The sequence below is a fragment of the Schistocerca cancellata genome, unplaced genomic scaffold (genome assembly GCF_023864275.1).
Source record: "Schistocerca cancellata isolate TAMUIC-IGC-003103 unplaced genomic scaffold, iqSchCanc2.1 HiC_scaffold_1150, whole genome shotgun sequence".
In the NCBI taxonomy this organism is placed as follows: domain Eukaryota; kingdom Metazoa; phylum Arthropoda; class Insecta; order Orthoptera; family Acrididae; genus Schistocerca; species Schistocerca cancellata.
Window position 1 is genome coordinate 1,293,988 of NW_026047149.1, and position 26,017 is coordinate 1,320,004.

The following is a 26,017-nucleotide window of genomic DNA, read 5'->3' on the forward strand; positions in this document are numbered from 1 at the left end:
GCCTTCGCATGGATTGCTGCCTTTGCATGGAGTGCTGCCTTCGCATGGAGTGCTACCTTCGCATGGAGTGCTGCCTTTGCATGGAGTGCTGACTTTGCATGGAGTGCTGCCTTCGCATGGAGTGCTGCCTTTGCATGGAGTGCTGCCTTCGCATGGAGTGCTGCCTTCGCAAGGAGTGCTGCCTTCGTAAGGAGTGCTGCATTCGCAAGGAGTGCTGCATTCACAAAGATTGCTTCCTTCGCAAGGAGTGTAGCCTTCGCAAGGTGTGCAGCCTTCGCAAGGAGTGCAGCCTTCGCACGGAGTGCATCCTTCGCAACGAGTGCTGCCTTCGCACGGAGTGCTGCCTTCGCACAGAGTGCAGCCTTCGCACGTAGTGCTTCCTTCGCAAGGAGTGCTTCTTTCGCAACGAGTGCTGCCTTCGCAAGGTGTGCAGCATCCGCAAGGACAGTAGCCTTCAAATGGGGTGCAGCATTCACACAGAATACAGCCTTTGCAAGGAGTGCAGCCTTCGAACAGAGTGAAGCCTTTGCGAGGAGGGCAGCCTTCGCATGTAGTGCAGCCTTCGCATGGAGAGCAGCCTTCACATGGAGTGCAGCCTTCACATGGCGTGCAGCCTTCGCATGGAGTGCAGCCTTCGCATGGAGTGCAGCCTTCGCATGGAGTGCAGCCATCGCAAGGAGTGCAGCCTTCGCAAGGAGTGCAGCCTTCGCAAGGAGTGCAGCCTTCGCAAGGAGTGCAGCCTTCACAAGGAGTGCAGCCTTCGCAAGGAGTGCAGCCTTCGCAAGGAGTGCAGCCTTCGCAAGGAGTGCAGCCTTCGCAAAGAGTGCAGCCTTCGCAAGGAGTGCAGCCTTCGCAAGGAGTGCAGCCTTCGCAAGGAGTGCAGCCTTCGCACGGAGTGCAGCCTTCGCAAGGAGTGCAGCCTTCGCAAGGAGTGCAGCCTTCGCAAGGAGTAGAGCCTTCGCAAGGAGTGCAGCCTTCGCAAGTAGTGCAGCCTTCGCAAGGAGTGCAGCCCTCGCAAGGAGTACAGCCTTCGCAAGGAGTGCAGCCTTCGCAAGGTGTGCAGCCTTCGCAAGGAGTGCAGCCTTCGCAAGGAGTGCAGCCTTCGCAAGGAGTGCAGCCTTCGCAAGGAGTGCAGCCTTCGCAAGGAGTGCAGCCTTCGCAAGGAGTGCAGCCTTCGCAAGGAGTGCAGCCTTCGCAAGGAGTGCAGCCTTTGCAAGGAGTGCAGCCTTCGCAAGGAGTGCAGCCTTCGCAAAGAGTGCAGCCTTCACAAGGAGTGCAGCCTTCGCACGGAGTGCAGCCTTCGCAAGGAGTGCAGCCTTCGCAAGGAGTGCAGCCTTCGCAAGGAGTAGAGCCTTCGCAAGGAGTGCAGCCTTCGCAAGTAGTGCAGCCTTCGCAAGGAGTGCAGCCCTCGCTAGGAGTACAGCCTTCGCAAGGAGTGCAGCCTTCGCAAGGTGTGCAGCCTTCGCAAGGAGTGCAGCCTTCGCAAGGAGTGCAGCCTTCGCAAGGAGTGCAGCCTTCGCAAGGAGTGCAGCCTTCGCAAGGGGTGCAGCCTTCGCAAGGAGTGCAGCCTTCGCAAGGAGTGCAGCCTTCGTAAGGTGTGCAGCCTTCGCAAGGAGTGCAGCCTTCGCAAGGAGTGCAGCCTAAGCAAGGAGTGCACCCTTCGCAAGGAGTGCAGCCTTCGCAAGGAGTGCAGCCGTCGCAAGGAGTGCAGCCTTCGCAAGGAGTGCAGCCTTCGCAAGGAGTGCAGACTTCGCAAGGATTGCAGCCTTCGCAAGGTGTGCAGCCTTCGCAAGGAGTGCAGCCTTCGCAAGGAGTGCAGCCTTCGCAAGGAGTGCAGCCTTCGCAAGGAGTGCTGCCTTCGCAAGGAGTGCTGCCTCCGCAAGGAGTGCTGCCTCCGCAAGGAGTGCTGCCTTCGCAAGGAGTGCTGCCTTCGCAAGGATTGCAGCCTTCGCAAGGTGTGCAGCCTTCGCAAGCAGTGCAGCCTTCGCAAGGAGTGCAGCCTTCGCAAGGAGTGCAGCCTTCGCAAGGAGTGCAGACTTCGCAAGGATTGCAGCCTTCGCAAGGTGTGCAGCCTTCGCAAGGAGTGCTGCCTTCGCGCGGAGTGCTGCCTTCGCACAGAGTGCAGCCTTCGCACGTAGTGCTTCCTTCGCAAGGAGTGCTTCCTTCGCAAGGTGTGCTGCCTTCGCAAGGTGTGCTGCATTCCCAAGGACAGTAGACTTCGAATGGGGTGCAGCATTCACACAGAATACAGCCTTTGCAAGGAGTGCAGCCTTCGAACAGAGTGAAGCCTTTGCGAGGAGGGCAGCCTTCGCATGGAGTGCAGCCTTCGCATGGAGTGCAGCCTTCACATGGAGTGCAGCCTTCGCATGGAGTGCAGCCTTCGCATGGAGTGCAGCCTTCGCATGGAGTGCAGCCTTCGCATGGAGTGCAGCCTTCGCATGGAGTGCAGCCTTCGCAAGGAGTGCAGCCATCGCAAGGAGTGCAGCCTTTGCAAGGAGTGCAGCCTTTGCAAGGAGTGCAGCCTTCGCAAGGAGTACAGCCTTCGCAAGGAGTGCAGCCTTCGCAAGGAGTGCAGCCTTCGCAAGGAATGAGCCTTCGCAAGGAGTGCAGCCTTCGCAAGGTGTGCAGCCTTCGCAAGGAGTGCAGCCTTCGCAAGGAGTGCAGCATTCGCATGGAATGCAGCCTTCACACGGAATACAGCCTTTGCAAGGTGTGCTCCATTCGCAAGGACAGTAGCCTTCGAATGGGGTGCAGCATTCACACGGAATACTGCCTTTGCAAGGAGTGCAGCCTTCGAACAGAGTGAGGCCTTTGCGACGAGGGCAGCCTTCGCATGGAGTGCAGCCTTCGCATGGAGTGCAGCCTTCGCAAGGAGTGCAGCCTTCGCAAGGAGTGCAGCCTTCGCAAGGAGTGCAGCCTTCGCAAGGAGTGCAGCCTTCGCAAGGAGTGCAGCCTTCGCAAGGAGTGCAGCCTTCGCAAGGAGTGTAGCCTTCGCAAGGAGTGCAGCCTTCGCAAGGAGTGCAGCCTTCGCAAGGTGTGCAGCGTTCGCAAGGAGTGCAGCCTTCGCTAGGAGTGCAGCCTAAGCAAGGAGTGCAGCCTTCGCAAGGAGTGCAGCCTTCGCAAGGAGTGCAGCCTTCGCAAGGAGTGCTGCCTGCGCAAAGAGTGCTGCCTCCGCAAGGAGTGCTGCCTCCGCAAGGAGTGCTGCCTTCGCAAGGAGTGCTGCCTTCGCAAGGAGTGCTGCCTTCGCAAGGAGTGCTGCCTTCGCATGGAGTGCTGCCTTCGCATGGAGTGCTGCCTTCGCATGGAGTGCTGCCTTCGCATGGAGGGCTGCCTTCGCATGGAGTGCTGCCTTTGCATGGAGTGCTGCCTTTGCATGGAGTGCTGCCTTTGCATGGAGTGCTGCCTTTGCATGGAGTGCTGCCTTTGCATGGAGTGCTGCCTTCTCAAGGAGTGCTGCCTTCGCAAGGAGTGCTGCATTCGCAAGGAGTGCTGCATTCGCAAAGATTACTTCCTTCGCAAGGAGTAGTGCCTACGCAAGGAGTGCTGCTTTCGCAAGGGGTGCTGCCTTTGCACGGAGTGCTGCCTTCGCACGGAGTGCATCCTTCGCAAGGAGTGCTGCCTTCGCACGGAGTGCTGCCTTCGCACAGAGTGCAGACTTCGCACGTAGTGCTTCCTTCGCAAGGAGTGCTTCCTTCGCAAGGAGTGCTGCCTTCGCAAGGGTTGCTGCCTTCGCAAGGGTTGCTGCCTTGGCAAGGATTGCTGCCTTCGCATGCAGTGCAACCTTCACACGTTGTGCTGCCCTCGCACGGAGTGCTGCCTAAGCACAGACTGCTGGCGTCGCAGGGAGTGCTGCCTTCGCTAGGGGTGCTGTCTTCGCAGGGAGTGCTGCCTTCCCAATGGGAAGTGCCTTCGCAAGGAGTGCTGCCTTCGCAAGTAGTGCTGCCTTCGCACAGAGTGCTGCCTTCACAGGGAATGCTGCCTTCGTAAGAAGTGCTGCATTCACAAAGGGTGCAGCCTTTGCTGGGAGCGCTGCTTTCGCAATGAGTGCTGCCTTAGCAATGGGTGGTGCCTCCGCAAGGAGTGCAGCTTTCGCAAGGAGTGCAGCCTTAGCATGGAGTGCATCCTTCGCACGTAGAACTGCCTTTGCACGGAGTGCTGCCTTTGCAGGCAGTGCTGCCTTCGCAAGGAGAGCTCCCTTCGCAAGGAGTGCTGCCTTAGCAAGGAGTGCTGCCTTCGCAAAGAGTGCTGCCTTCGCAAAAAGTGCTGCCTTCGCAAGGAGTGCAGCCATCCCACGAAGTGCAGCCATCGCAAGGAGTGCAGCCATCGCAAGGAGTGCAGCCCTCGCAAGGAGTGCAGCCTTCGCAAGGAGTGCAGCCTTCGCAAGGAGTGAAGCCTTCGCAAGGTGTGCAGCCTTCGCAAGGAGTGCAGCCTTCGCAAGGAGTGCAGCCTTCGCAAGGCGTGCAGCCTTCGCAAGGAGTGCAGCCTTCGCAAGGAGTGCAGCCTTCGCAAGGAGTGCAGCATTCGCATGGAATGCAGCCTTCACACGGAATACAGCCTTTGCAAGGTGTGCTGCATTCGCAAGGACAGTAGCCTTCGAATGGGGTGCAGCATTCACACGGAATATAGCCTTTGCAAGGAGTGCAGCCTTCGAACAGGGTGAAGCCTTTGCGAGGAGGGCAGCCTTCGCATGGAGTGCAGCCTTCGCATGGAGTGCAGCCTTCGCATGGGGTGCAGCCTTCGCATGGAGAGCAGCCTTCGCAAGGTGTGCAGCCTTCGCAAGGAGTTCAGCCTTCGCAAGGAGTGCAACCTTCGCAAGGAGTGCAGCCTTCGCAATGAGTGCAGCCTTCGCAATGAGTGCAGCCTTCGCAAGGAGTGCAGCCTTCGCAAGGAGTGCAGCCTTCGGAAGGAGTGCAGCCTTCACAAGGAGTGCAGCCTTCGCAAGGAGAGCTGCCTTCGCAAGGAGTGCAGCCTTCGCAAGGAGTGCAGCCTTCGCAAGGAGTGCAGCCTTCGCAAGGAGTGCAGCCTTCGCAAGGAGTGCAGTCTTCGCAAAGAGTGCAGCCTTCGCAAGGAGTAGAGCCTTCGCAAGGAGTGCAGCCTTCGCAAGTAGTGCAGCCTTCGCAAGGAGTGCAGCCTTCACAACGAGTACAGCCTTCGCAAGGAGTGCAGCCTTCGCAAGGAGTGCAGCCTTCGCAAGGAGTGCAGCCTTCGCAAGGAGTGCAGCCTTCGCAAGGAGTGCAGTTTTCGCAAGGAGTGCAGCCTTCGCAAGGAGTGCAGCCTTCGCAAGGGGTGCAGCCTTCGCAAGGGGTGCAGCCTTCGCAAGGAGGGCAGTCTTCGCAAGGAGTGCAGCCTTTGCATGGAGTGCAGCCTTCGCAAGGAGTGTAGCCTTCGCAAGGTGTGCAGCCTTCGCAAGGAGTGCAGCCTTCGCAAGGAGTGCAGCCTTCGCAAGGAGTGCAGCCTTCGCAAGGAGTGCAGCCTTCGCAAGGAGTGCAGCCTTCGCAAGGAGTGCAGCCTTCACAAGGAATGCAGCCTTCGCAAGGAGTGCAGCCTTCGCAAGGAGTGCATCCTTCGCAAGGAGTGCAGCCTTCGCAAGGAGAGCAGCCTTCGCAAGGAGTGCAGCCTTCGCAAGGAGTGCAGCCTTCGCAAGGAGTGCAGCCTTCGCAAGGAGTGCAGCCTTCGCAAGGAGTGCAGCCTTCGCAAGGAGTGCAGCCTTCGCAAGGTGTGCAGCGTTCGCAAGGAGTGCAGCCTTCGCAAGGAGTGCAGCCTAAGCAAGGAGTGCAGCCTTCGCAAGGAGTGCAGCCGTCGCAAGGAGTGCAACCTTCGCAAGGAGTGCAGCCTTCGCAAGGAGTGCAGCCTTCGCAAGGAGTGCAGCCTTCGCAATTATTGCAGCCTTCGCAAGGTGTGCAGCCTTGGCAAGGAGTGCAGCCTTCGCAAGGAGTTCAGCCTTCGCATGGAGTGCAGCCTTCGAACAGAGTGAAGCCTTTGCGAGGAGGGCAGCCTACGCATGGAGTGCAGCCTTCGCATGGAGAGCAGCCTTCGCATGGAGTGCAGCCTTCGCATGGCGTGCAGCCTTCGCATGGAGTGCAGCCTTCGCATGGAGTGCAGCCTTCGCATGGAGTGCAGCCTTCGCAAGGAGTGCAGCCTTCGCAAGGAGTGCAGCCTTCGCAAGGAGTGCAGCCTTCGCAAGGAGTGCAGCCTTCGCAAGGAGTGCAACCTTCGCAAGGAGTGCAGCCTCCGCAAGGAGTGCAGCCTTCGCAAGGAGTGCAGCCTTCGCAAAGAGTGCAGCCTTCGCAAGGAGTGCAGCCTTCGCTCGGAGTGCAGCCTTCGCAAGGAGTTCAGCCTTCGCAAGGAATGCAGCCTTCGCAAGGACTGCAGCCTTCGCAAGGAGTGGAGCCTTCGCAAGGAGTGCAGCCTTCGCAAGTAGTGCAGCCTTCGCAAGGAGTGCAGCCCTCGCAAGGAGTACAGCCTTCGCAAGGAGTGCAGCCTTCGCAAGGTGTGCAGCCTTCGCAAGGAGTGCAGCCTTCGCAAGGGGTGCAGCCTTCGCAAGGAGTGCAGCCTTCGCAAGGAGTGCAGCCTTCGCAAGGAGTGCAGCCTTCGCAAGGAGTGCAGCCTTCGCAAGGAGTGCAGCCTTCACAAGGTGTGCAGCCTTCGCAAGGAGTGCAGCCTTCGCAAGGAGTGCAGCCTTCGCAAGGAGTGCAGCCTTCGCAAGGAGTAGAGCCTTCGCAAGGAGTGCAGCCTTCGCAAGTAGTGCAGCCTTCGCAAGGAGTGCAGCCCTCGCAAGGAGTACAGCCTTCGCAAGGAGTGCAGCCTTCACAAGGTGTGCAGCCTTCGCAAGGAGTGCAGCCTTCGCAAGGAGTGCAGCCTTCGCAAGGAGTGCAGCCTTCGCAAGGAGTGCAGCCTTCGCAAGGAGTGCAGTCTTCGCAAGGAGTGCAGCCTTCGCAAGGAGTGCAGCCTTCGTAAGGTGTGCAGCGTTCGCAAGGAGTGCAGCCTTCGCAAGGAGTGCAGCCTAAGCAAGGAGTGCACCCTTCGCAAGGAGTGCAGCCTTCGCAAGGAGTGCAGCCGTCGCAAGGAGTGCAGCCTTCGCAAGGAGTGCAGCCTTCGCAAGGAGTGCAGACTTCGCAAGGATTGCAGCCTTCGCAAGGTGTGCAGCCTTCGCAAGGAGTGCAGCCTTCGCAAGGAGTGAGCCTTCGCAAGGAGTGCAGCATTCGCAAGGAGTGCTGCCTTCGCAAGGAGTGCTGCCTCCGCAAGGAGTGCTGCCTTCGCAAGGAGTGCAGCCTTCGCAAGGAGTGCAGCCTTCGCAAGGAGTGCAGCCTTCGCAAGGAGTGCTGCCTTCGCATATAGTGCTGCCTTCGCATGGAGTGCTGCCTTCGCATGGATTGCTGCCTTTGCATGGAGTGCTGCCTTCGCATGGAGTGCTACCTTCGCATGGAGTGCTGCCTTTGCATGGAGTGCTGCCTTTGCATGGAGTGCTGCCTTCGCATGGAGTGCTGCCTTTGCATGGAGTGCTGCCTTCGCATGGAGTGCTGCCTTCGCAAGGAGTGCTGCCTTCGTAAGGAGTGCTGCATTCGCAAGGAGTGCTGCATTCACAAAGATTGCTTCCTTCGCAAGGAGTGTAGCCTTCGCAAGGTGTGCAGCCTTCGCAAGGAGTGCAGCCTTCGCACGGAGTGCATCCTTCGCAACGAGTGCTGCCTTCGCACGGAGTGCTGCCTTCGCACAGAGTGCAGCCTTCGCACATAGTGCTTCCTTCGCAAGGAGTGCTTCTTTCGCAACGAGTGCTGCCTTCGCAAGGTGTGCAGCATCCGCAAGGACAGTAGCCTTCAAATGGGGTGCAGCATTCACACAGAATACAGCCTTTGCAAGGAGTGCAGCCTTCGAACAGAGTGAAGCCTTTGCGAGGAGGGCAGCCTTCGCATGTAGTGCAGCCTTCGCATGGAGAGCAGCCTTCACATGGAGTGCAGCCTTCACATGGCGTGCAGCTTTCGCATGGAGTGCAGCCTTCGCATGGAGTGCAGCCTTCGCATGGAGTGCAGCCTTCGCAAGGAGTGCAGCCTTCGCAAGGAGTGCAGCCTTCGCAAGGAGTGCAGCCTTCGCAAAGAGTGCAGCCTTCACAAGGAGTGCAGCCTTCGCAAGGAGTGCAGCCTTCGCAAGGAGTGCAGCCTTCGCAAGGAGTGCAGCCTTCGCAAAGAGTGCAGCTTTCGCAAGGAGTGCAGCCTTCGCAAGGAGTGCAGCCTTCGCAAGGAGTGCAGCCTTCGCACGGAGTGCAGCCTTCGCAAGGAGTGCAGACTTCGCAAGGAGTGCAGCCTTCGCAAGGAGTAGAGCCTTCGCAAGGAGTGCAGCCTTCGCAAGTAGTGCAGCCTTCGCAAGGAGTGCAGCCCTCGCAAGGAGTACAGCCTTCGCAAGGAGTGCAGCCTTCGCAAGGTGTGCAGCCTTCGCAAGGAGTGCAGCCTTCGCAAGGAGTGCAGCCTTCGCAAGGAGTGCAGCCTTCGCAAGGAGTGCAGCCTTCGCAAGGAGTGCAGCCTTCGCAAGGAGTGCAGCCTTCGCAAGGAGTGCAGCCTTCGCAAGGAGTGCAGCCTTTGCAAGGAGTGCAGCCTTCGCAAGGAGTGCAGCCTTCGCAAAGAGTGCAGCCTTCGCAAGGAGTGCAGCCTTCGCACGGAGTGCAGCCTTCGCAAGGAGTGCAGCCTTCGCAAGGAGTGCAGCCTTCGCAAGGAGTGCAGCCTTCGCAAGGAGTAGAGCCTTCGCAAGGAGTGCAGCCTTCGCAAGTAGTGCAGCCTTCGCAAGGAGTGCAGCCCTCGCTAGGAGTACAGCCTTCGCAAGGAGTGCAGCCTTCGCAAGGTGTGCAGCCTTCGCAAGGAGTGCAGCCTTCGCAAGGAGTGCAGCCTTCGCAAGGAGTGCAGCCTTCGCAAGGAGTGCAGCCTTCGCAAGGGGTGCAGCCTTCGCAAGGAGTGCAGCCTTCGCAAGGAGTGCAGCCTTCGTAAGGTGTGCAGCCTTTGCAAGGAGTGCAGCCTTCGCAAGGAGTGCAGCCTAAGCAAGGAGTGCACCCTTCGCAAGGAGTGCAGCCTTCGCAAGGAGTGCAGCCGTCGCAAGGAGTGCAGCCTTCGCAAGGAGTGCAGCCTTCGCAAGGAGTGCAGACTTCGCAAGGATTGCAGCCTTCGCAAGGTGTGCAGCCTTCGCAAGGAGTGCAGCCTTCGCAAGGAGTGCAGCCTTCGCAAGGAGTGCAGCCTTCGCAAGGAGTGCTGCCTTCGCAAGGAGTGCTGCCTCCGCAAGGAGTGCTGCCTCCGCAAGGAGTGCTGCCTTCGCAAGGAGTGCTGCCTTCGCAAGGATTGCAGCCTTCGCAAGGTGTGCAGCCTTCGCAAGGAGTGCAGCCTTCGCAAGGAGTGCAGCCTTCGCAAGGAGTGCAGACTTCGCAAGGATTGCAGCCTTCGCAAGGTGTGCAGCCTTCGCAAGGAGTGCTGCCTTCGCGCGGAGTGCTGCCTTCGCACAGAGTGCAGCCTTCGCACGTAGTGCTTCCTTCGCAAGGAGTGCTTCCTTCGCAAGGTGTGCTGCCTTCGCAAGGTGTGCTGCATTCCCAAGGACAGTAGACTTCGAATGGGGTGCAGCATTCACACAGAATACAGCCTTTGCAAGGAGTGCAGCCTTCGAACAGAGTGAAGCCTTTGCGAGGAGGGCAGCCTTCGCATGGAGTGCAGCCTTCGCATGGAGTGCAGCCTTCACATGGAGTGCAGCCTTCGCATGGAGTGCAGCCTTCGCATGGAGTGCAGCCTTCGCATGGAGTGCAGCCTTCGCATGGAGTGCAGCCTTCGCATGGAGTGCAGCCTTCGCAAGGAGTGCAGCCTTCGCAAGGAGTGCAGCCTTTGCAAGGAGTGCAGCCTTTGCAAGGAGTGCAGCCTTCGCAAGGAGTGCAGCCTTCGCAAGGAGTGCAGCCTTCGCAAGGAGTGCAGCCTTCGCAAGGAGTGCAGCCTTTGCAAGGAGTGCAGCCTTCGCAAGGAGTGCAGCCTTCGCAAGGAGTGCAGCCTTCGCAAGGAGTGCAGCCTTCGCAAGGAGTGCAGCCTTTGCAAGGAGTGCAGCCTTCGCAAGGAGTGCAGCCATCGCAAGGAGTGCAGCCTTCGCAAGGAGTGCAGACTTCACAAGGAGTGCAGCCTTCGCAAGGAGTGGTGCCTACGCAAGGAGTGCTGCTTTTGCAAGGGGTGCTGCCTTTGCACGGAGTGCTGCCTTCGCACGGAGTGCAGCCTTCGCAAGGAGTGCGGCCTTCGCAAGGAGTGCAGCCTTCGCATGGAATGCAGCCTTCACACGGAATACAGCCTTTGCAAGGTATGCTGCATTCGCACGGACAGTAGCCTTCGAATGGGGTGCAGCATTCACACAGAATACAGCCTTTGCAAGGAGTGCAGCCTTCGAACAGTGTGAGGCCTTTGCGAGGAGGGCAGCCTTCGCATGGAGTGCAGCCTTTGCATGGAGTGCAGCCTTCGCATGGAGTGCAGCCTTCGCATGGAGTGCAGCCTACGCAAGGATTGCAGCCTTCGCAAGGAGTGCAGCCTTCACAAGGAGTGCAGCCTTCGCAAGGACTGCAGCCTTCGCAAGGAGTGCAGCCTTCGCAAGGAGTGCAGCCTTCGCAAGGGGTGCAGCCTTCGCTAGGAGTGCAGCCTTCGCAAGGAGTGCAGCCTTCGCAAGGAGTGCAGCCTTCGCAAGGAGAGCAGACTTCGCAAGGAGTGCAGCCTTCGCAAGGAGTGCAGCCTTCGCAAGGAGTGCAGCCTTCGCAAGGAGTGCAGCCTTCGCAAGGAGTGCAGCCTTCGCAAGGAGTGCAGCCTTTGCAAGGAGTGCAGCCTTCGCAAGGAGTGCAGCCTTCGCAAGGAGTGCAGCCTTCGCAAGGAGTGCAGCCTTCGCAAGGAGTGCAGCCTTTGCAAGGAGTGCAGCCTTCGCAAGGAGTGCAGCCATCGCAAGGAGTGCAGCCTTCGCAAGGAGTGCAGACTTCACAAGGAGTGCAGCCTTCGCAAGGAGTGGTGCCTACGCAAGGAGTGCTGCTTTTGCAAGGGGTGCTGCCTTTGCACGGAGTGCTGCCTTCGCACGGAGTGCATCCTCCGCAAGGAGTGCTGCCTTCGCACGGAGTGCTGCCTTCACACAGAGTGCAGCCTTCGCACGTAGTGCTTCCTTCGCATGGAGTGCTTCCTTCGCAACGAGTGCTGCCTTCGCATGCAGTGCTGCCTTCGCATGGAGTGCATCCTTCGCTAGGAGTGCTGCCTTCGCACGGAGTGCTGCCTTCGCACAGAGTGCAGCCTTCGCACGTAGTGCTTCCTTCGCAAGGAGTGCTTCCTTCGCAAGGAGTGCTGCCTTCGCAAGGGTTGCTGCCTTCGCAAGGGTTGCTGCCTTCTCAAGGATTGCTGCCTTCGCATGCAGTGCAGCCTTCACACGTTGTGCTGCCTTCGCACGGAGTGCTGCCTATGCACAGACTGCTGGCGTCGCAGGGAGTGCTGCCTTCGCTAGGGGTGCTGTCTTCGCAGGGAGTGCTGCCTTCCCAAGGGGAGGTGCCTTCGCAAGGAGTGCTGCCTTCGCAAGTAGTGCTGCCTTCACAAAGGGTGCAGCCTTCGCTAGGAGCGCTGCTTTCGCAAGTAGTGCTGCCTTAGCAATGGGTGGTGCCATCACAAGGAGTGCAGCTTTTGCAAGGAGTGCTGCCTTAGCATGGAGTGGATCCTTCGCACGTAGCACTGCCTTCGCACGGAGTGCTGCCTTTGCACGGAGTGCTGCCTTTGCAGGCAGTGCTGCCTTTGTAAGGAGTGCTGCCTCCGCAAGGAGTGCTGCCTCCACAAGGAGTGCTGCCTTCGCGAGGAGTGCTGCCTTCGCAAGGAGAGCTGCCTTCGCAAGGAGTGCTGCCTTCGCATGGAGTGCTGCCTTCGCATGGAGTGCTGCCTTCGCATGGAGTGCTGCCTTCGCATGGAGTGCTGCCTTCGCATGGAGTGCTGCCTTTGCATGGAGTGCTGCCTTTGCATGGAGTGCTGCCTTTGCATGGAGTGCTGCCTTTGCATGGAGTGCTGCCTTCGCATGGAGTGCTGCCTTCGCAAGGAGTGCTGCCTTCGCAAGGAGTGCTGCATTCGCAAGGAGTGCTGCATTCGCAAAGATTACTTCCTTCACAAGGAGTAGTGCATACGCAAGGAATGCTGCTTTCGCAAGGGGTGCTGCCTCTGCACGGAGTGCTGCCTTCGCACGGAGTGCATCCTTCGCAAGGAGTGCTGCCTTCGCACGGAGTGCTGCCTTCGCACAGTGTGCAGCCTTCGCAAGGGTTGCTGCCTTGGCAAGGGTTGCTGCCTTGGCAAGGATTGCTGCCTTCGCATGCAGTGCAACCTTCACACGTTCTGCTGCCTTCGCATGGAGTGCTGCCTAAGCACAGACTGCTGGCGTCGCAGGGAGTGCTGCCTTCGCTAGGGGTGCTGTCTTCGCAGGGAGTGCTGCCTTCCCAAGGGGAGGTGCCTTCGCAAGGAGTGCTGCCATCGCTAGTAGTGCTGCGTTCGCACAGAGTCCTGCCTTCACAGGGAATGCTGCCTTCGTAAGAAGTGCTGCCTTCACAAAGGGTGCAGCCTTTGCTAGGAGCGCTGCTTTCGCAAGGAGTGCTGCCTTAGCAATGGGTGGTGCCTCCGCAAGGAGTGCAGCTTTCGCAAGGAAAGCAGCCTTAGCATGGAGTGCATCCTTAGCACGTAGAACTGCCTTTGCACTGAGTGCTGCCTTTGCAGGCAGTGCTGCCTTCGCAAGGAGTGCTCCCTTCGCAAGGAGTGCTGCCTTAGCAAGGAGTGCTGCCTTCGCAAAGAGTGCTGCCTTCGCAAGGAGTGCTGCCTTCGCAAGGAGTGCAGCCATCCCACGAGTTGCAGCCATCGCAAGGAGCTCAGCCATCGCAAGGAGTGCAGCCCTCTCAAGGAGTGCAGCCTTCGCAAGGAGTGCAGCCTTCGCAAGGAGTGAAGCCTTCGCAAGGTGTGCAGCCTTCGCAAGGAGTGCAGCCTTCGCAAGGAGTGCAGCCTTCGCAAGGCGTGCAGCCTTCGCAAGGAGTGCAGCCTTCGCAAGGATTGCAGCCTTCGCAAGGAGTGCAGCATTCGCATGGAATGCAGCCTTCACACGGAATACAGCCTTTGCAAGGTGTGCTGCATTCGCAAGGACAGTAGCCTTCGAATGGGGTGCAGCATTCACACGGAATACAGCCTTTGCAAGGAGTGCAGCCTTCGAACAGGGTGAAGCCTTTGCGAGGAGGGCAGCCTTCGCATGGAGTGCAGCCTTCGCATGGAGTGCAGCCTTCGCATGGGGTGCAGCCTTCGCATGGACAGCAGCCTTCGCAAGGAGTGCAGCCTTCACAAGGTGTTCAGCCTTCGCAAGGAGTGCAGCCTTCGCAAGGAGTGCAGCCTTCGCAATGAGTGCAGCCTTCGCAAGGAGTGCAGCCTTCGCAAGGAGTGCAGCCTTCGCAAGGAGTGCAGCCTTCACAAGGAGTGCAGCCTTTGCAAGGAGTGCAGCCTTCGCAAGGAGTGCAGCCTTCGCAAGGAGAGCAGCCTTCGCAAGGAGTGCAGCCTTCTCAAGGAGTGCAGCCTTCGCAAGGAGTGCAGCCTTCGCAAGGAGTGCAGCCTTCGCAAGGAATGCAGCCTTCGCAAGGAGTGCAGCCTTCGCAAGGAGTAGAGCCTTCGCAAGGAGTGCAGCCTTCGCAAGTAGTGCAGCCTTCGCAAGGAGTGCAGCCTTTGCAAGGAGTACACCCTTCGCAAGGAGTGCAGCCTTCGCAAGGAGTGCAGCCTTCGCAAGGAGTGCAGCCTTCGCAAGGAGTGCAGCCTTCGCAAGGAGTGCAGCCTTCGCAAGGAGTGCAGCCTTCGCAAGGAGTGCAGTTTTCGCAAGGAGTGCAGCCATCGCAAGGAGTGCAGCCTTCGCAAGGAGTGCAGCCTTCGCAAGGGGTGCAGCCTTCGCAAGGAGGGCAGTCTTCGCAAGGAGTGCAGCCTTCACAAGGAGTGCAGCCGTCGCCAGGAGTGCAGCTTTCGCAAGGAGTGCAGCCTTCGCACGGAGTGCAGCCTTCGCACGGACTGCAGCCTTCGCACGGAGTGCAGCCTTCGCACGGAGTGCAGCCTTCGCACGGAGTGCAGCCTTCGCACGGAGTGCAGCCTTCGCAAGGAGTGCAGCCTTCGCAAGGAGTGCAGCCTTTGCAAGGAGTGCAGCCTTCGCAAGGAGTGTAGCCTTCGCAAGCTGTGCAGCCTTCGCAAGGAGTGCAGCCTTCGCAAGGAGTGCAGCCTTCGCAAGGAGTGCAGCCTTCGCAAGGAGTGCAGCCTTCGCAAGGAGTGCAGCCTTCGCAAGGAGTGCGGCCTTCGCAAGGAGTGAATCCTTCGCAAGGAGTGCAGGCTTCGCAAGGAGTGCAGCCTTCGCAAGGAGTGCAGCCTTCGCAAGGAGTGCAGCCTTCGCAAGGAGTGCTGCCTTCGCATATAGTGCTGCCTTCGCATGGAGTGCTGCCTTCGCATGGATTGCTGCCTTTGCATGGAGTGCTGCCTTCGCATGGAGTGCTACCTTCGCATGGAGTGCTGCCTTTGCATGGAGTGCTGCCTTTGCATGGAGTGCTGCCTTCGCATGGAGTGCTGCCTTTGCATGGAGTGCTGCCTTCGCATGGAGTGCTGCCTTCGCAAGGAGTGCTGCCTTCGTAAGGAGTGCTTCATTCGCAAGGAGTGCTGCATTCACAAAGATTGCTTCCTTCGCAAGGAGTGTGGCCTTCGCAAGGTGTGCAGCCTTCGCAAGGAGTGCAGCCTTCGCACGGAGTGCATCCTTCGCAACGAGTGCTGCCTTCGCACGGAGTGCTGCCTTCGCACAGAGTGCAGCCTTCGCACGTAGTGCTTCCTTCGCAAGGAGTGCTTCTTTCGCAACGAGTGCTGCCATCGCAAGGTGTGCAGCATCCGCAAGGACAGTAGCCTTCGAATGGGGTGCAGTATTCACACAGAATACAGCCTTTGCAAGGAGTGCAGCCTTCGAACAGAGTGAAGCCTTTGCGAGGAGGGCAGCCTTCGCATGTAGTGCAGCCTTCGCATGGAGAGCAGCCTTCACATGGAGTGCAGCCTTCACATGGCGTGCAGCCTTCGCATGGAGTGCAGCCTTCGCATGGAGTGCAGCCTTCGCATGGAGTGCAGCCTTCGCAAGGAGTGCAGCCTTCGCAAGGAGTGCAGCCTTCGCAAGGAGTGCAGCCTTCGCAAGGAGTGCAGCCTTCACAAGGAGTGCAGCCTTCGCAAGGAGTGCAGCCTTCGCAAGGAGTGCAGCCTTCGCAAGGAGTGCAGCCTTCGCAAAGAGTGCAGCCTTCGCAAGGAGTGCAGCCTTCGCAAGGAGTGCAGCCTTCGCAAGGAGTGCAGCCTTCGCACGGGGTGCAGCCTTCGCAAGGAGTGCAGCCTTCGCAAGGAGTGCAGCCTTCGCAAGGAGTAGAGCCTTCGCAAGGAGTGCAGCCTTCGCAAGTAGTGCAGCCTTCGCAAGGAGTGCAGCCCTCGCAAGGAGTACAGCCTTCGCAAGGAGTGCAGCCTTCGCAAGGTGTGCAGCCTTCGCAAGGAGTGCAGCCTTCGCAAGGAGTGCAGCCTTCGCAAGGAGTGCAGCCTTCGCAAGGAGTGCAGCCTTCGCAAGGAGTGCAGCCTTCGCAAGGAGTGCAGCCTTCGCAAGGAGTGCAGCCTTCGCAAGGAGTGCAGCCTTCGCAAGGAGTGCAGCCTTCGCAAGGAGTGCAGCCTTCGCAAGGAGTGCAGCCTTCGCACGGAGTGCAGCCTTCGCAAGGAGTGCAGCCTTCGCAAGGAGTGCAGCCTTCGCAAGGAGTGCAGCCTTCGCAAGGAGTAGAGCCTTCGCAAGGAGTGCAGCCTTCGCAAGTAGTGCAGCCTACGCAAGGAATGCAGCCCTCGCAAGGAGTACAGCCTTCGCAAGGAGTGCAGCCTTCGCAAAGTGTGCAGCCTTCGCAAGGAGTGCAGCCTTCGCAAGGAGTGCAGCCTTCGCAAGGAGTGCAGCCTTCGCAAGGAGTGCAGCCTTCGCAAGGAGTGCAGCCTTCGCAAGGAGTGCAGCCTTCGCAAGGGGTGCAGCCTTCTTAAGGTGTGCAGCGTTCGCAAGGAGTGCAGCCTTCGCAAGGAGTGCAGCCTAAGCAAGGAGTGCACCCTTCGCAAGGAGTGCAGCCTTCGCAAGGAGTGCAGCCGTCGCAAGGAGTGCAGCCTTCGCAAGGAGTGCAGCCTTCGCAAGGAGTGCAGACTTCGCAAGGATTGCAGCCTTCGCAAGGTGTGCAGCCTTCGCAAGGAGTGCAGCCTTCGCAAGGAGTGAGCCTTCGCAAGGAGTGCAGCCTTCGCAAGGAGTGCTGCCTTCGCAAGGAGTGCTGCCTCCGCAAGGAGTGCTGCCTTCGCAAGGAGTGCAGCCTTCGCAAGGAGTGCAGCCTTCGCAAGGAGTGCAGCCTTCGCAAGGAGTGCTGCCCTCGCATATAGTGCTGCCTTCGCATGGAGTGCTGCCTTCGCATGGATTGCTGCCTTTGCATGGAGTGCTGCCTTCGCATGGAGTGCTACCTTCGCATGGAGTGCTGCCTTTGCATGGAGTGCTGACTTTGCATGGAGTGCTGCCTTCGCATGGAGTGCTGCCTTTGCATGGAGTGCTGCCTTCGCATGGAGTGCTGCCTTCGCAAGGAGTGCTGCCTTCGTAAGGAGTGCTGCATTCGCAAGGAGTGCTGCATTCACAAAGATTGCTTCCTTCGCAAGGAGTGTAGCCTTCGCAAGGTGTGCAGCCTTCGCAAGGAGTGCAGCCTTCGCACGGAGTGCATCCTTCGCAACGAGTGCTGCCTTCGCACGGAGTGCTGCCTTCGCACAGAGTGCAGCCTTCGCACGTAGTGCTTCCTTCGCAAGGAGTGCTTCTTTCGCAACGAGTGCTGCCTTCGCAAGGTGTGCAGCATCCGCAAGGACAGTAGCCTTCAAATGGGGTGCAGCATTCACACAGAATACAGCCTTTGCAAGGAGTGCAGCCTTCGAACAGAGTGAAGCCTTTGCGAGGAGGGCAGCCTTCGCATGTAGTGCAGCCTTCGCATGGAGAGCAGCCTTCACATGGAGTGCAGCCTTCACATGGCGTGCAGCCTTCGCATGGAGTGCAGCCTTCGCATGGAGTGCAGCCTTCGCATGGAGTGCAGCCATCGCAAGGAGTGCAGCCTTCGCAAGGAGTGCAGCCTTCGCAAGGAGTGCAGCCTTCGCAAGGAGTGCAGCCTTCACAAGGAGTGCAGCCTTCGCAAGGAGTGCAGCCTTCGCAAGGAGTGCAGCCTTCGCAAGGAGTGCAGCCTTCGCAAAGAGTGCAGCCTTCGCAAGGAGTGCAGCCTTCGCAAGGAGTGCAGCCTTCGCAAGGAGTGCAGCCTTCGCACGGAGTGCAGCCTTCGCAAGGAGTGCAGCCTTCGCAAGGAGTGCAGCCTTCGCAAGGAGTAGAGCCTTCGCAAGGAGTGCAGCCTTCGCAAGTAGTGCAGCCTTCGCAAGGAGTGCAGCCCTCGCAAGGAGTACAGCCTTCGCAAGGAGTGCAGCCTTCGCAAGGTGTGCAGCCTTCGCAAGGAGTGCAGCCTTCGCAAGGAGTGCAGCCTTCGCAAGGAGTGCAGCCTTCGCAAGGAGTGCAGCCTTCGCAAGGAGTGCAGCCTTCGCAAGGAGTGCAGCCTTCGCAAGGAGTGCAGCCTTCGCAAGGAGTGCAGCCTTTGCAAGGAGTGCAGCCTTCGCAAGGAGTGCAGCCTTCGCAAAGAGTGCAGCCTTCACAAGGAGTGCAGCCTTCGCACGGAGTGCAGCCTTCGCAAGGAGTGCAGCCTTCGCAAGGAGTGCAGCCTTCGCAAGGAGTAGAGCCTTCGCAAGGAGTGCAGCCTTTGCAAGTAGTGCAGCCTTCGCAAGGAGTGCAGCCCTCGCTAGGAGTACAGCCTTCGCAAGGAGTGCAGCCTTCGCAAGGTGTGCAGCCTTCGCAAGGAGTGCAGCCTTCGCAAGGAGTGCAGCCTTCGCAAGGAGTGCAGCCTTCGCAAGGAGTGCAGCCTTCGCAAGGGGTGCAGCCTTCGCAAGGAGTGCAGCCTTCGCAAGGAGTGCAGCCTTCGTAAGGTGTGCAGCCTTCGCAAGGAGTGCAGCCTTCGCAAGGAGTGCAGCCTAAGCAAGGAGTGCACCCTTCGCAAGGAGTGCAGCCTTCGCAAGGAGTGCAGCCGTCGCAAGGAGTGCAGCCTTCGCAAGGAGTGCAGCCTTCGCAAGGAGTGCAGACTTCGCAAGGATTGCAGCCTTCGCAAGGTGTGCAGCCTTCGCAAGGAGTGCAGCCTTCGCAAGGAGTGCAGCCTTCGCAAGGAGTGCAGCCTTCGCAAGGAGTGCTGCCTTCGCAAGGAGTGCTGCCTCCGCAAGGAGTGCTGCCTCCGCAAGGAGTGCTGCCTTCGCAAGGAGTGCTGCCTTCGCAAGGATTGCAGCCTTCGCAAGGTGTGCAGCCTTCGCAAGCAGTGCAGCCTTCGCAAGGAGTGCAGCCTTCGCAAGGAGTGCAGCCTTCGCAAGGAGTGCAGACTTCGCAAGGATTGCAGCCTTCGCAAGGTGTGCAGCCTTCGCAAGGAGTGCTGCCTTCGCGTGGAGTGCTGCCTTCGCACAGAGTGCAGCCTTCGCACGTAGTGCTTCCTTCGCAAGGAGTGCTTCCTTCGCAAGGTGTGCTGCCTTCGCAAGGTGTGCTGCATTCCCAAGGACAGTAGACTTCGAATGGGGTGCAGCATTCACACAGAATACAGCCTTTGCAAGGAGTGCAGCCTTCGAACAGAGTGAAGCCTTTGCGAGGAGGGCAGCCTTCGCATGGAGTGCAGCCTTCGCATGGAGTGCAGCCTTCACATGGAGTGCAGCCTTCGCATGGAGTGCAGCCTTCGCATGGAGTGCAGCCTTCGCATGGAGTGCAGCCTTCGCATGGAGTGCAGCCTTCGCATGGAGTGCAGCCTTCGCAAGGAGTGCAGCCATCGCAAGGAGTGCAGCCTTTGCAAGGAGTGCAGCCTTTGCAAGGAGTGCAGCCTTCGCAAGGAGTACAGCCTTCGCAAGGAGTGCAGCCTTCGCAAGGAGTGCAGCCTTCGCAAGGAATGAGCCTTCGCAAGGAGTGCAGCCTTCGCAAGGTGTGCAGCCTTCGCAAGGAGTGCAGCCTTCGCAAGGAGTGCAGCATTCGCATGGAATGCAGCCTTCACACGGAATACAGCCTTTGCAAGGTGTGCTCCATTCGCAAGGACAGTAGCCTTCGAATGGGGTGCAGCATTCACACGGAATACTGCCTTTGCAAGGAGTGCAGCCTTCGAACAGAGTGAGGCCTTTGCGACGAGGGCAGCCTTCGCATGGAGTGCAGCCTTCGCATGGAGTGCAGCCTTCGCAAGGAGTGCAGCCTTCGCAAGGAGTGCAGCCTTCGCAAGGAGTGCAGCCTTCGCAAGGAGTGCAGCCTTCGCAAGGAGTGCAGCCTTCGCAAGGAGTGCAGCCTTCGCAAGGAGTGTAGCCTTCGCAAGGAGTGCAGCCTTCGCAAGGAGTGCAGCCTTCGCAAGGTGTGCAGCGTTCGCAAGGAGTGCAGCCTTCGCTAGGAGTGCAGCCTAAGCAAGGAGTGCAGCCTTCGCAAGGAGTGCAGCCTTCGCAAGGAGTGCAGCCTTCGCAAGGAGTGCTGCCTGCGCAAAGAGTGCTGCCTCCGCAAGGAGTGCTGCCTCCGCAAGGAGTGCTGCCTTCGCAAGGAGTGCTGCCTTCGCAAGGAGTGCTGCCTTCGCAAGGAGTGCTGCCTTCGCATGGAGTGCTGCCTTCGCATGGAGTGCTGCCTTCGCATGGAGTGCTGCCTTCGCATGGAGGGCTGCCTTCGCATGGAGTGCTGCCTTTGCATGGAGTGCTGCCTTTGCATGGAGTGCTGCCTTTGCATGGAGTGCTGCCTTTGCATGGAGTGCTGCCTTTGCATGGAGTGCTGCCTTCTCAAGGAGTGCTGCCTTCGCAAGGAGTGCTGCATTCGCAAGGAGTGCTGCATTCGCAAAGATTACTTCCTTCGCAAGGAGTAGTGCCTACGCAAGGAGTGCTGCTTTCGCAAGGGGTGCTGCCTTTGCACGGAGTGCTGCCTTCGCACGGAGTGCATCCTTCGCAAGGAGTGCTGCCTTCGCACGGAGTGCTGCCTTCGCACAGAGTGCAGACTTCGCACGTAGTGCTTCCTTCGCAAGGAGTGCTTCCTTCGCAAGGAGTGCTGCCTTCGCAAGGGTTGCTGCCTTCGCAAGGGTTGCTGCCTTGGCAAGGATTGCTGCCTTCGCATGCAGTGCAACCTTCACACGTTGTGCTGCCCTCGCACGGAGTGCTGCCTAAGCACAGACTGCTGGCGTCGCAGGGAGTGCTGCCTTCGCTAGGGGTGCTGTCTTCGCAGGGAGTGCTGCCTTCCCAATGGGAAGTGCCTTCGCAAGGAGTGCTGCCTTCGCAAGTAGTGCTGCCTTCGCACAGAGTGCTGCCTTCACAGGGAATGCTGCCTTCGTAAGAAGTGCTGCATTCACAAAGGGTGCAGCCTTTGCTGGGAGCGCTGCTTTCGCAATGAGTGCTGCCTTAGCAATGGGTGGTGCCTCCGCAAGGAGTGCAGCTTTCGCAAGGAGTGCAGCCTTAGCATGGAGTGCATCCTTCGCACGTAGAACTGCCTTTGCACGGAGTGCTGCCTTTGCAGGCAGTGCTGCCTTCGCAAGGAGAGCTCCCTTCGCAAGGAGTGCTGCCTTTGCAAGGAGTGCTGCCTTCGCAAAGAGTGCTGCCTTCGCAAAAAGTGCTGCCTTCGCAAGGAGTGCAGCCATCCCACGAAGTGCAGCCATCGCAAGGAGTGCAGCCATCGCAAGGAGTGCAGCCCTCGCAAGGAGTGCAGCCTTCGCAAGGAGTGCAGCCTTCGCAAGGAGTGAAGCCTTCGCAAGGTGTGCAGCCTTCGCAAGGAGTGCAGCCTTCGCAAGGAGTGCAGCCTTCGCAAGGCGTGCAGCCTTCGCAAGGAGTGCAGCCTTCGCAAGGAGTGCAGCCTTCGCAAGGAGTGCAGCATTCGCATGGAATGCAGCCTTCACACGGAATACAGCCTTTGCAAGGTGTGCTGCATTCGCAAGGACAGTAGCCTTCGAATGGGGTGCAGCATTCACACGGAATATAGCCTTTGCAAGGAGTGCAGCCTTCGAACAGGGTGAAGCCTTTGCGAGGAGGGCAGCCTTCGCATGGAGTGCAGCCTTCGCATGGAGTGCAGCCTTCGCATGGGGTGCAGCCTTCGCATGGAGAGCAGCCTTCGCAAGGTGTGCAGCCTTCGCAAGGAGTTCAGCCTTCGCAAGGAGTGCAACCTTCGCAAGGAGTGCAGCCTTCGCAATGAGTGCAGCCTTCGCAATGAGTGCAGCCTTCGCAAGGAGTGCAGCCTTCGCAAGGAGTGCAGCCTTCGGAAGGAGTGCAGCCTTCACAAGGAGTGCAGCCTTCGCAAGGAGAGCTGCCTTCGCAAGGAGTGCAGCCTTCGCAAGGAGTGCAGCCTTCGCAAGGAGTGCAGCCTTCGCAAGGAGTGCAGCCTTCGCAAGGAGTGCAGTCTTCGCAAAGAGTGCAGCCTTCGCAAGGAGTAGAGCCTTCGCAAGGAGTGCAGCCTTCGCAAGTAGTGCAGCCTTCGCAAGGAGTGCAGCCTTCACAACGAGTACAGCCTTCGCAAGGAGTGCAGCCTTCGCAAGGAGTGCAGCCTTCGCAAGGAGTGCAGCCTTCGCAAGGAGTGCAGCCTTCGCAAGGAGTGCAGTTTTCGCAAGGAGTGCAGCCTTCGCAAGGAGTGCAGCCTTCGCAAGGGGTGCAGCCTTCGCAAGGGGTGCAGCCTTCGCAAGGAGGGCAGTCTTCGCAAGGAGTGCAGCCTTTGCATGGAGTGCAGCCTTCGCAAGGAGTGTAGCCTTCGCAAGGTGTGCAGCCTTCGCAAGGAGTGCAGCCTTCGCAAGGAGTGCAGCCTTCGCAAGGAGTGCAGCCTTCGCAAGGAGTGCAGCCTTCGCAAGGAGTGCAGCCTTCGCAAGGAGTGCAGCCTTCACAAGGAATGCAGCCTTCGCAAGGAGTGCAGCCTTCGCAAGGAGTGCATCCTTCGCAAGGAGTGCAGCCTTCGCAAGGAGAGCAGCCTTCGCAAGGAGTGCAGCCTTCGCAAGGAGTGCAGCCTTCGCAAGGAGTGCAGCCTTCGCAAGGAGTGCAGCCTTCGCAAGGAGTGCAGCCTTCGCAAGGAGTGCAGCCTTCGCAAGGTGTGCAGCGTTCGCAAGGAGTGCAGCCTTCGCAAGGAGTGCAGCCTAAGCAAGGAGTGCAGCCTTCGCAAGGAGTGCAGCCGTCGCAAGGAGTGCAACCTTCGCAAGGAGTGCAGCCTTCGCAAGGAGTGCAGCCTTCGCAAGGAGTGCAGCCTTCGCAATTATTGCAGCCTTCGCAAGGTGTGCAGCCTTGGCAAGGAGTGCAGCCTTCGCAAGGAGTTCAGCCTTCGCATGGAGTGCAGCCTTCGAACAGAGTGAAGCCTTTGCGAGGAGGGCAGCCTACGCATGGAGTGCAGCCTTCGCATGGAGAGCAGCCTTCGCATGGAGTGCAGCCTTCGCATGGCGTGCAGCCTTCGCATGGAGTGCAGCCTTCGCATGGAGTGCAGCCTTCGCATGGAGTGCAGCCTTCGCAAGGAGTGCAGCCTTCGCAAGGAGTGCAGCCTTCGCAAGGAGTGCAGCCTTCGCAAGGAGTGCAGCCTTCGCAAGGAGTGCAACCTTCGCAAGGAGTGCAGCCTCCGCAAGGAGTGCAGCCTTCGCAAGGAGTGCAGCCTTCGCAAAGAGTGCAGCCTTCGCAAGGAGTGCAGCCTTCGCTCGGAGTGCAGCCTTCGCAAGGAGTTCAGCCTTCGCAAGGAATGCAGCCTTCGCAAGGACTGCAGCCTTCGCAAGGAGTGGAGCCCTCGCAAGGAGTACAGCCTTCGCAAGGAGTGCAGCCTTCGCAAGGTGTGCAGCCTTCGCAAGGAGTGCAGCCTTCGCAAGGGGTGCAGCCTTCGCAAGGAGTGCAGCCTTCGCAAGGAGTGCAGCCTTCGCAAGGAGTGCAGCCTTCGCAAGGAGTGCAGCCTTCGCAAGGAGTGCAGCCTTCGCAAGGTGTGCAGCCTTCGCAAGGAGTGCAGCCTTCGCAAGGAGTGCAGCCTTCGCAAGGAGTGCAGCCTTCGCAAGGAGTAGAGCCTTCGCAAGGAGTGCAGCCTTCGCAAGTAGTGCAGCCTTCGCAAGGAGTGCAGCCCTCGCAAGGAGTACAGCCTTCGCAAGGAGTGCAGCCTTCACAAGGTGTGCAGCCTTCGCAAGGAGTGCAGCCTTCGCAAGGAGTGCAGCCTTCGCAAGGAGTGCAGCCTTCGCAAGGAGTGCAGCCTTCGCAAGGAGTGCAGTCTTCGCAAGGAGTGCAGCCTTCGCAAGGAGTGCAGCCTTCGTAAGGTGTGCAGCGTTCGCAAGGAGTGCAGCCTTCGCAAGGAGTGCAGCCTAAGCAAGGAGTGCACCCTTCGCAAGGAGTGCAGCCTTCGCAAGGAGTGCAGCCGTCGCAAGGAGTGCAGCCTTCGCAAGGAGTGCAGCCTTCGCAAGGAGTGCAGACTTCGCAAGGATTGCAGCCTTCGCAAGGTGTGCAGCCTTCGCAAGGAGTGCAGCCTTCGCAAGGAGTGAGCCTTCGCAAGGAGTGCAGCCTTCGCAAGGAGTGCTGCCTTCGCAAGGAGTGCTGCCTCCGCAAGGAGTGCTGCCTTCGCAAGGAGTGCAGCCTTCGCAAGGAGTGCAGCCTTCGCAAGGAGTGCAGCCTTCGCAAGGAGTGCTGCCTTCGCATATAGTGCTGCCTTCGCATGGAGTGCTGCCTTCGCATGGATTGCTGCCTTTGCATGGAGTGCTGCCTTCGCATGGAGTGCTACCTTCGCATGGAGTGCTGCCTTTGCATGGAGTGCTGCCTTTGCATGGAGTGCTGCCTTCGCATGGAGTGCTGCCTTTGCATGGAGTGCTGCCTTCGCATGGAGTGCTGCCTTCGCAAGGAGTGCTGCCTTCGTAAGGAGTGCTGCATTCGCAAGGAGTGCTGCATTCACAAAGATTGCTTCCTTCGCAAGGAGTGTAGCCTTCGCAAGGTGTGCAGCCTTCGCAAGGAGTGCAGCCTTCGCACGGAGTGCATCCTTCGCAACGAGTGCTGCCTTCGCACGGAGTGCTGCCTTCGCACAGAGTGCAGCCTTCGCACATAGTGCTTCCTTCGCAAGGAGTGCTTCTTTCGCAACGAGTGCTGCCTTCGCAAGGTGTGCAGCATCCGCAAGGACAGTAGCCTTCAAATGGGGTGCAGCATTCACACAGAATACAGCCTTTGCAAGGAGTTCAGCCTTCGAACAGAGTGAAGCCTTTGCGAGGAGGGCAGCCTTCGCATGTAGTGCAGCCTTCGCATGGAGAGCAGCCTTCACATGGAGTGCAGCCTTCACATGGCGTGCAGCCTTCGCAAGGAGTGCAGCCTTCGCAAAGAGTGCAGCCTTCACAAGGAGTGCAGCCTTCGCAAGGAGTGCAGCCTTCGCAAGGAGTGCAGCCTTCGCAAGGAGTGCAGCCTTCGCAAAGAGTGCAGCTTTCGCAAGGAGTGCAGCCTTCGCAAGGAGTGCAGCCTTCGCAAGGAGTGCAGCCTTCGCACGGAGTGCAGCCTTCGCAAGGAGTGCAGACTTCGCAAGGAGTGCAGCCTTCGCAAGGAGTAGAGCCTTCGCAAGGAGTGCAGCCTTCGCAAGTAGTGCAGCCTTCGCAAGGAGTGCAGCCCTCGCAAGGAGTACAGCCTTCGCAAGGAGTGCAGCCTTCGCAAGGTGTGCAGCCTTCGCAAGGAGTGCAGCCTTCGCAAGGAGTGCAGCCTTCGCAAGGAGTGCAGCCTTCGCAAGGAGTGCAGCCTTCGCAAGGAGTGCAGCCTTCGCAAGGAGTGCAGCCTTCGCAAGGAGTGCAGCCTTCGCAAGGAGTGCAGCCTTTGCAAGGAGTGCAGCCTTCGCAAGGAGTGCAGCCTTCGCAAAGAGTGCAGCCTTCGCAAGGAGTGCAGCCTTCGCACGGAGTGCAGCCTTCGCAAGGAGTGCAGCCTTCGCAAGGAGTGCAGCCTTCGCAAGGAGTGCAGCCTTCGCAAGGAGTAGAGCCTTCGCAAGGAGTGCAGCCTTCGCAAGTAGTGCAGCCTTCGCAAGGAGTGCAGCCCTCGCTAGGAGTACAGCCTTCGCAAGGAGTGCAGCCTTCGCAAGGTGTGCAGCCTTCGCAAGGAGTGCAGCCTTCGCAAGGAGTGCAGCCTTCGCAAGGAGTGCAGCCTTCGCAAGGAGTGCAGCCTTCGCAAGGGGTGCAGCCTTCGCAAGGAGTGCAGCCTTCGCAAGGAGTGCAGCCTTCGTAAGGTGTGCAGCCTTTGCAAGGAGTGCAGCCTTCGCAAGGAGTGCAGCCTAAGCAAGGAGTGCACCCTTCGCAAGGAGTGCAGCCTTCGCAAGGAGTGCAGCCGTCGCAAGGAGTGCAGCCTTCGCAAGGAGTGCAGCCTTCGCAAGGAGTGCAGACTTCGCAAGGATTGCAGCCTTCGCAAGGTGTGCAGCCTTCGCAAGGAGTGCAGCCTTCGCAAGGAGTGCAGCCTTCGCAAGGAGTGCAGCCTTCGCAAGGAGTGCTGCCTTCGCAAGGAGTGCTGCCTCCGCAAGGAGTGCTGCCTCCGCAAGGAGTGCTGCCTTCGCAAGGAGTGCTGCCTTCGCAAGGATTGCAGCCTTCGCAAGGTGTGCAGCCTTCGCAAGGAGTGCAGCCTTCGCAAGGAGTGCAGCCTTCGCAAGGAGTGCAGACTTCGCAAGGATTGCAGCCTTCGCAAGGTGTGCAGCCTTCGCAAGGAGTGCTGCCTTCGCGCGGAGTGCTGCCTTCGCACAGAGTGCAGCCTTCGCACGTAGTGCTTCCTTCGCAAGGAGTGCTTCCTTCGCAAGGTGTGCTGCCTTCGCAAGGTGTGCTGCATTCCCAAGGACAGTAGACTTCGAATGGGGTGCAGCATTCACACAGAATACAGCCTTTGCAAGGAGTGCAGCCTTCGAACAGAGTGAAGCCTTTGCGAGGAGGGCAGCCTTCGCATGGAGTGCAGCCTTCGCATGGAGTGCAGCCTTCACATGG

At 59.2% G+C, this 26,017-nt stretch overlaps 7 protein-coding genes across 7 annotated transcripts; 4 read left to right on the forward strand and 3 right to left on the reverse strand.

Annotated features, from left to right (window-relative positions):
- Nucleotides 1-602: 602 nt before the first annotated feature.
- Nucleotides 603-2,138, forward strand: LOC126159915 (G2/mitotic-specific cyclin-B3-like). Its single transcript, XM_049916721.1, has 3 exons — nucleotides 603-949; nucleotides 1,064-1,345; nucleotides 1,460-2,138. The coding sequence occupies exons 1-3, from the start codon at nucleotides 603-605 to the stop codon at nucleotides 2,136-2,138; spliced, it is 1,308 nt and encodes a 435-aa protein (XP_049772678.1).
- Nucleotides 2,139-3,817: 1,679 nt separating this feature from the next.
- Nucleotides 3,818-4,324, reverse strand: LOC126159916 (60S ribosomal protein L22-like). Its single transcript, XM_049916722.1, has one exon. The coding sequence runs from the start codon at nucleotides 4,322-4,324 to the stop codon at nucleotides 3,818-3,820; it is 507 nt and encodes a 168-aa protein (XP_049772679.1).
- Nucleotides 4,325-4,723: 399 nt separating this feature from the next.
- On the forward strand, nucleotides 4,724-5,974 carry LOC126159917 (G2/mitotic-specific cyclin-B3-like). Its single transcript, XM_049916723.1, has 2 exons — nucleotides 4,724-5,070; nucleotides 5,113-5,974. Exons 1-2 carry the CDS (start codon nucleotides 4,724-4,726, stop codon nucleotides 5,972-5,974), a joined length of 1,209 nt encoding a protein of 402 aa, XP_049772680.1.
- Nucleotides 5,975-6,001: 27 nt separating this feature from the next.
- Nucleotides 6,002-12,370, forward strand: LOC126159918 (uncharacterized). Its single transcript, XM_049916724.1, has 5 exons — nucleotides 6,002-6,417; nucleotides 6,499-6,708; nucleotides 6,823-7,176; nucleotides 7,228-8,973; nucleotides 9,046-12,370. The coding sequence occupies exons 1-5, from the start codon at nucleotides 6,002-6,004 to the stop codon at nucleotides 12,368-12,370; spliced, it is 6,051 nt and encodes a 2,016-aa protein (XP_049772681.1).
- On the reverse strand, nucleotides 12,367-14,871 carry LOC126159919 (uncharacterized). The gene has a single exon (XM_049916725.1). It carries the CDS (start codon nucleotides 14,869-14,871, stop codon nucleotides 12,367-12,369), a length of 2,505 nt encoding a protein of 834 aa, XP_049772682.1.
- Nucleotides 14,872-20,266: 5,395 nt separating this feature from the next.
- Nucleotides 20,267-20,773, reverse strand: LOC126159921 (60S ribosomal protein L22-like). The gene has a single exon (XM_049916727.1). The coding sequence runs from the start codon at nucleotides 20,771-20,773 to the stop codon at nucleotides 20,267-20,269; it is 507 nt and encodes a 168-aa protein (XP_049772684.1).
- A 399-nt stretch (nucleotides 20,774-21,172) lies between these two features.
- Nucleotides 21,173-22,423, forward strand: LOC126159922 (G2/mitotic-specific cyclin-B3-like). The gene is made up of 2 exons (XM_049916728.1): nucleotides 21,173-21,519; nucleotides 21,562-22,423. Exons 1-2 carry the CDS (start codon nucleotides 21,173-21,175, stop codon nucleotides 22,421-22,423), a joined length of 1,209 nt encoding a protein of 402 aa, XP_049772685.1.
- The last annotated feature ends 3,594 nt before the right edge of the window (nucleotides 22,424-26,017 follow it).

Excerpts from the sequence above, each read along its gene's own strand:
- LOC126159921 (XM_049916727.1), bottom strand. The coding sequence starts at position 20,773 with ATGGCTGCACTCCTTGCGATGGCTGCACTTCGTGGGATGGCTGCACTC.
- LOC126159918 (XM_049916724.1), top strand. The coding sequence starts at position 6,002 with ATGGAGTGCAGCCTTCGCATGGAGAGCAGCCTTCGCATGGAGTGCAGC. Across the intron at positions 6,418-6,498 it reads AAGGAGTGCAGCCTTCGCAA|CCTTCGCAAGGAGTGCAGCC; the intron begins GTAGTGCAGCCT and ends CAAGGTGTGCAG. Across the intron at positions 8,974-9,045 it reads AGGAGTGCAGCCTTCGTAAG|GAGTGCAGCCTTCGCAAGGA; the intron begins GTGTGCAGCCTT and ends ACCCTTCGCAAG.
- LOC126159919 (XM_049916725.1), bottom strand. The coding sequence starts at position 14,871 with ATGGCAGCACTCGTTGCGAAAGAAGCACTCCTTGCGAAGGAAGCACTA.
- LOC126159917 (XM_049916723.1), top strand. The coding sequence starts at position 4,724 with ATGGGGTGCAGCCTTCGCATGGAGAGCAGCCTTCGCAAGGTGTGCAGC. Across the intron at positions 5,071-5,112 it reads GAGTGCAGCCTTCGCAAGGA|CCTTCGCAAGGAGTGCAGCC; the intron begins GTAGAGCCTTCG and ends CAAGTAGTGCAG.
- LOC126159922 (XM_049916728.1), top strand. The coding sequence starts at position 21,173 with ATGGGGTGCAGCCTTCGCATGGAGAGCAGCCTTCGCAAGGTGTGCAGC. Across the intron at positions 21,520-21,561 it reads GAGTGCAGCCTTCGCAAGGA|CCTTCGCAAGGAGTGCAGCC; the intron begins GTAGAGCCTTCG and ends CAAGTAGTGCAG.
- LOC126159916 (XM_049916722.1), bottom strand. The coding sequence starts at position 4,324 with ATGGCTGCACTCCTTGCGATGGCTGCACTTCGTGGGATGGCTGCACTC.
- LOC126159915 (XM_049916721.1), top strand. The coding sequence starts at position 603 with ATGGCGTGCAGCCTTCGCATGGAGTGCAGCCTTCGCATGGAGTGCAGC. Across the intron at positions 950-1,063 it reads GAGTGCAGCCTTCGCAAGGA|CCTTCGCAAGGAGTGCAGCC; the intron begins GTAGAGCCTTCG and ends CAAGGTGTGCAG. Across the intron at positions 1,346-1,459 it reads GAGTGCAGCCTTCGCAAGGA|CCTTCGCAAGGAGTGCAGCC; the intron begins GTAGAGCCTTCG and ends CAAGGTGTGCAG.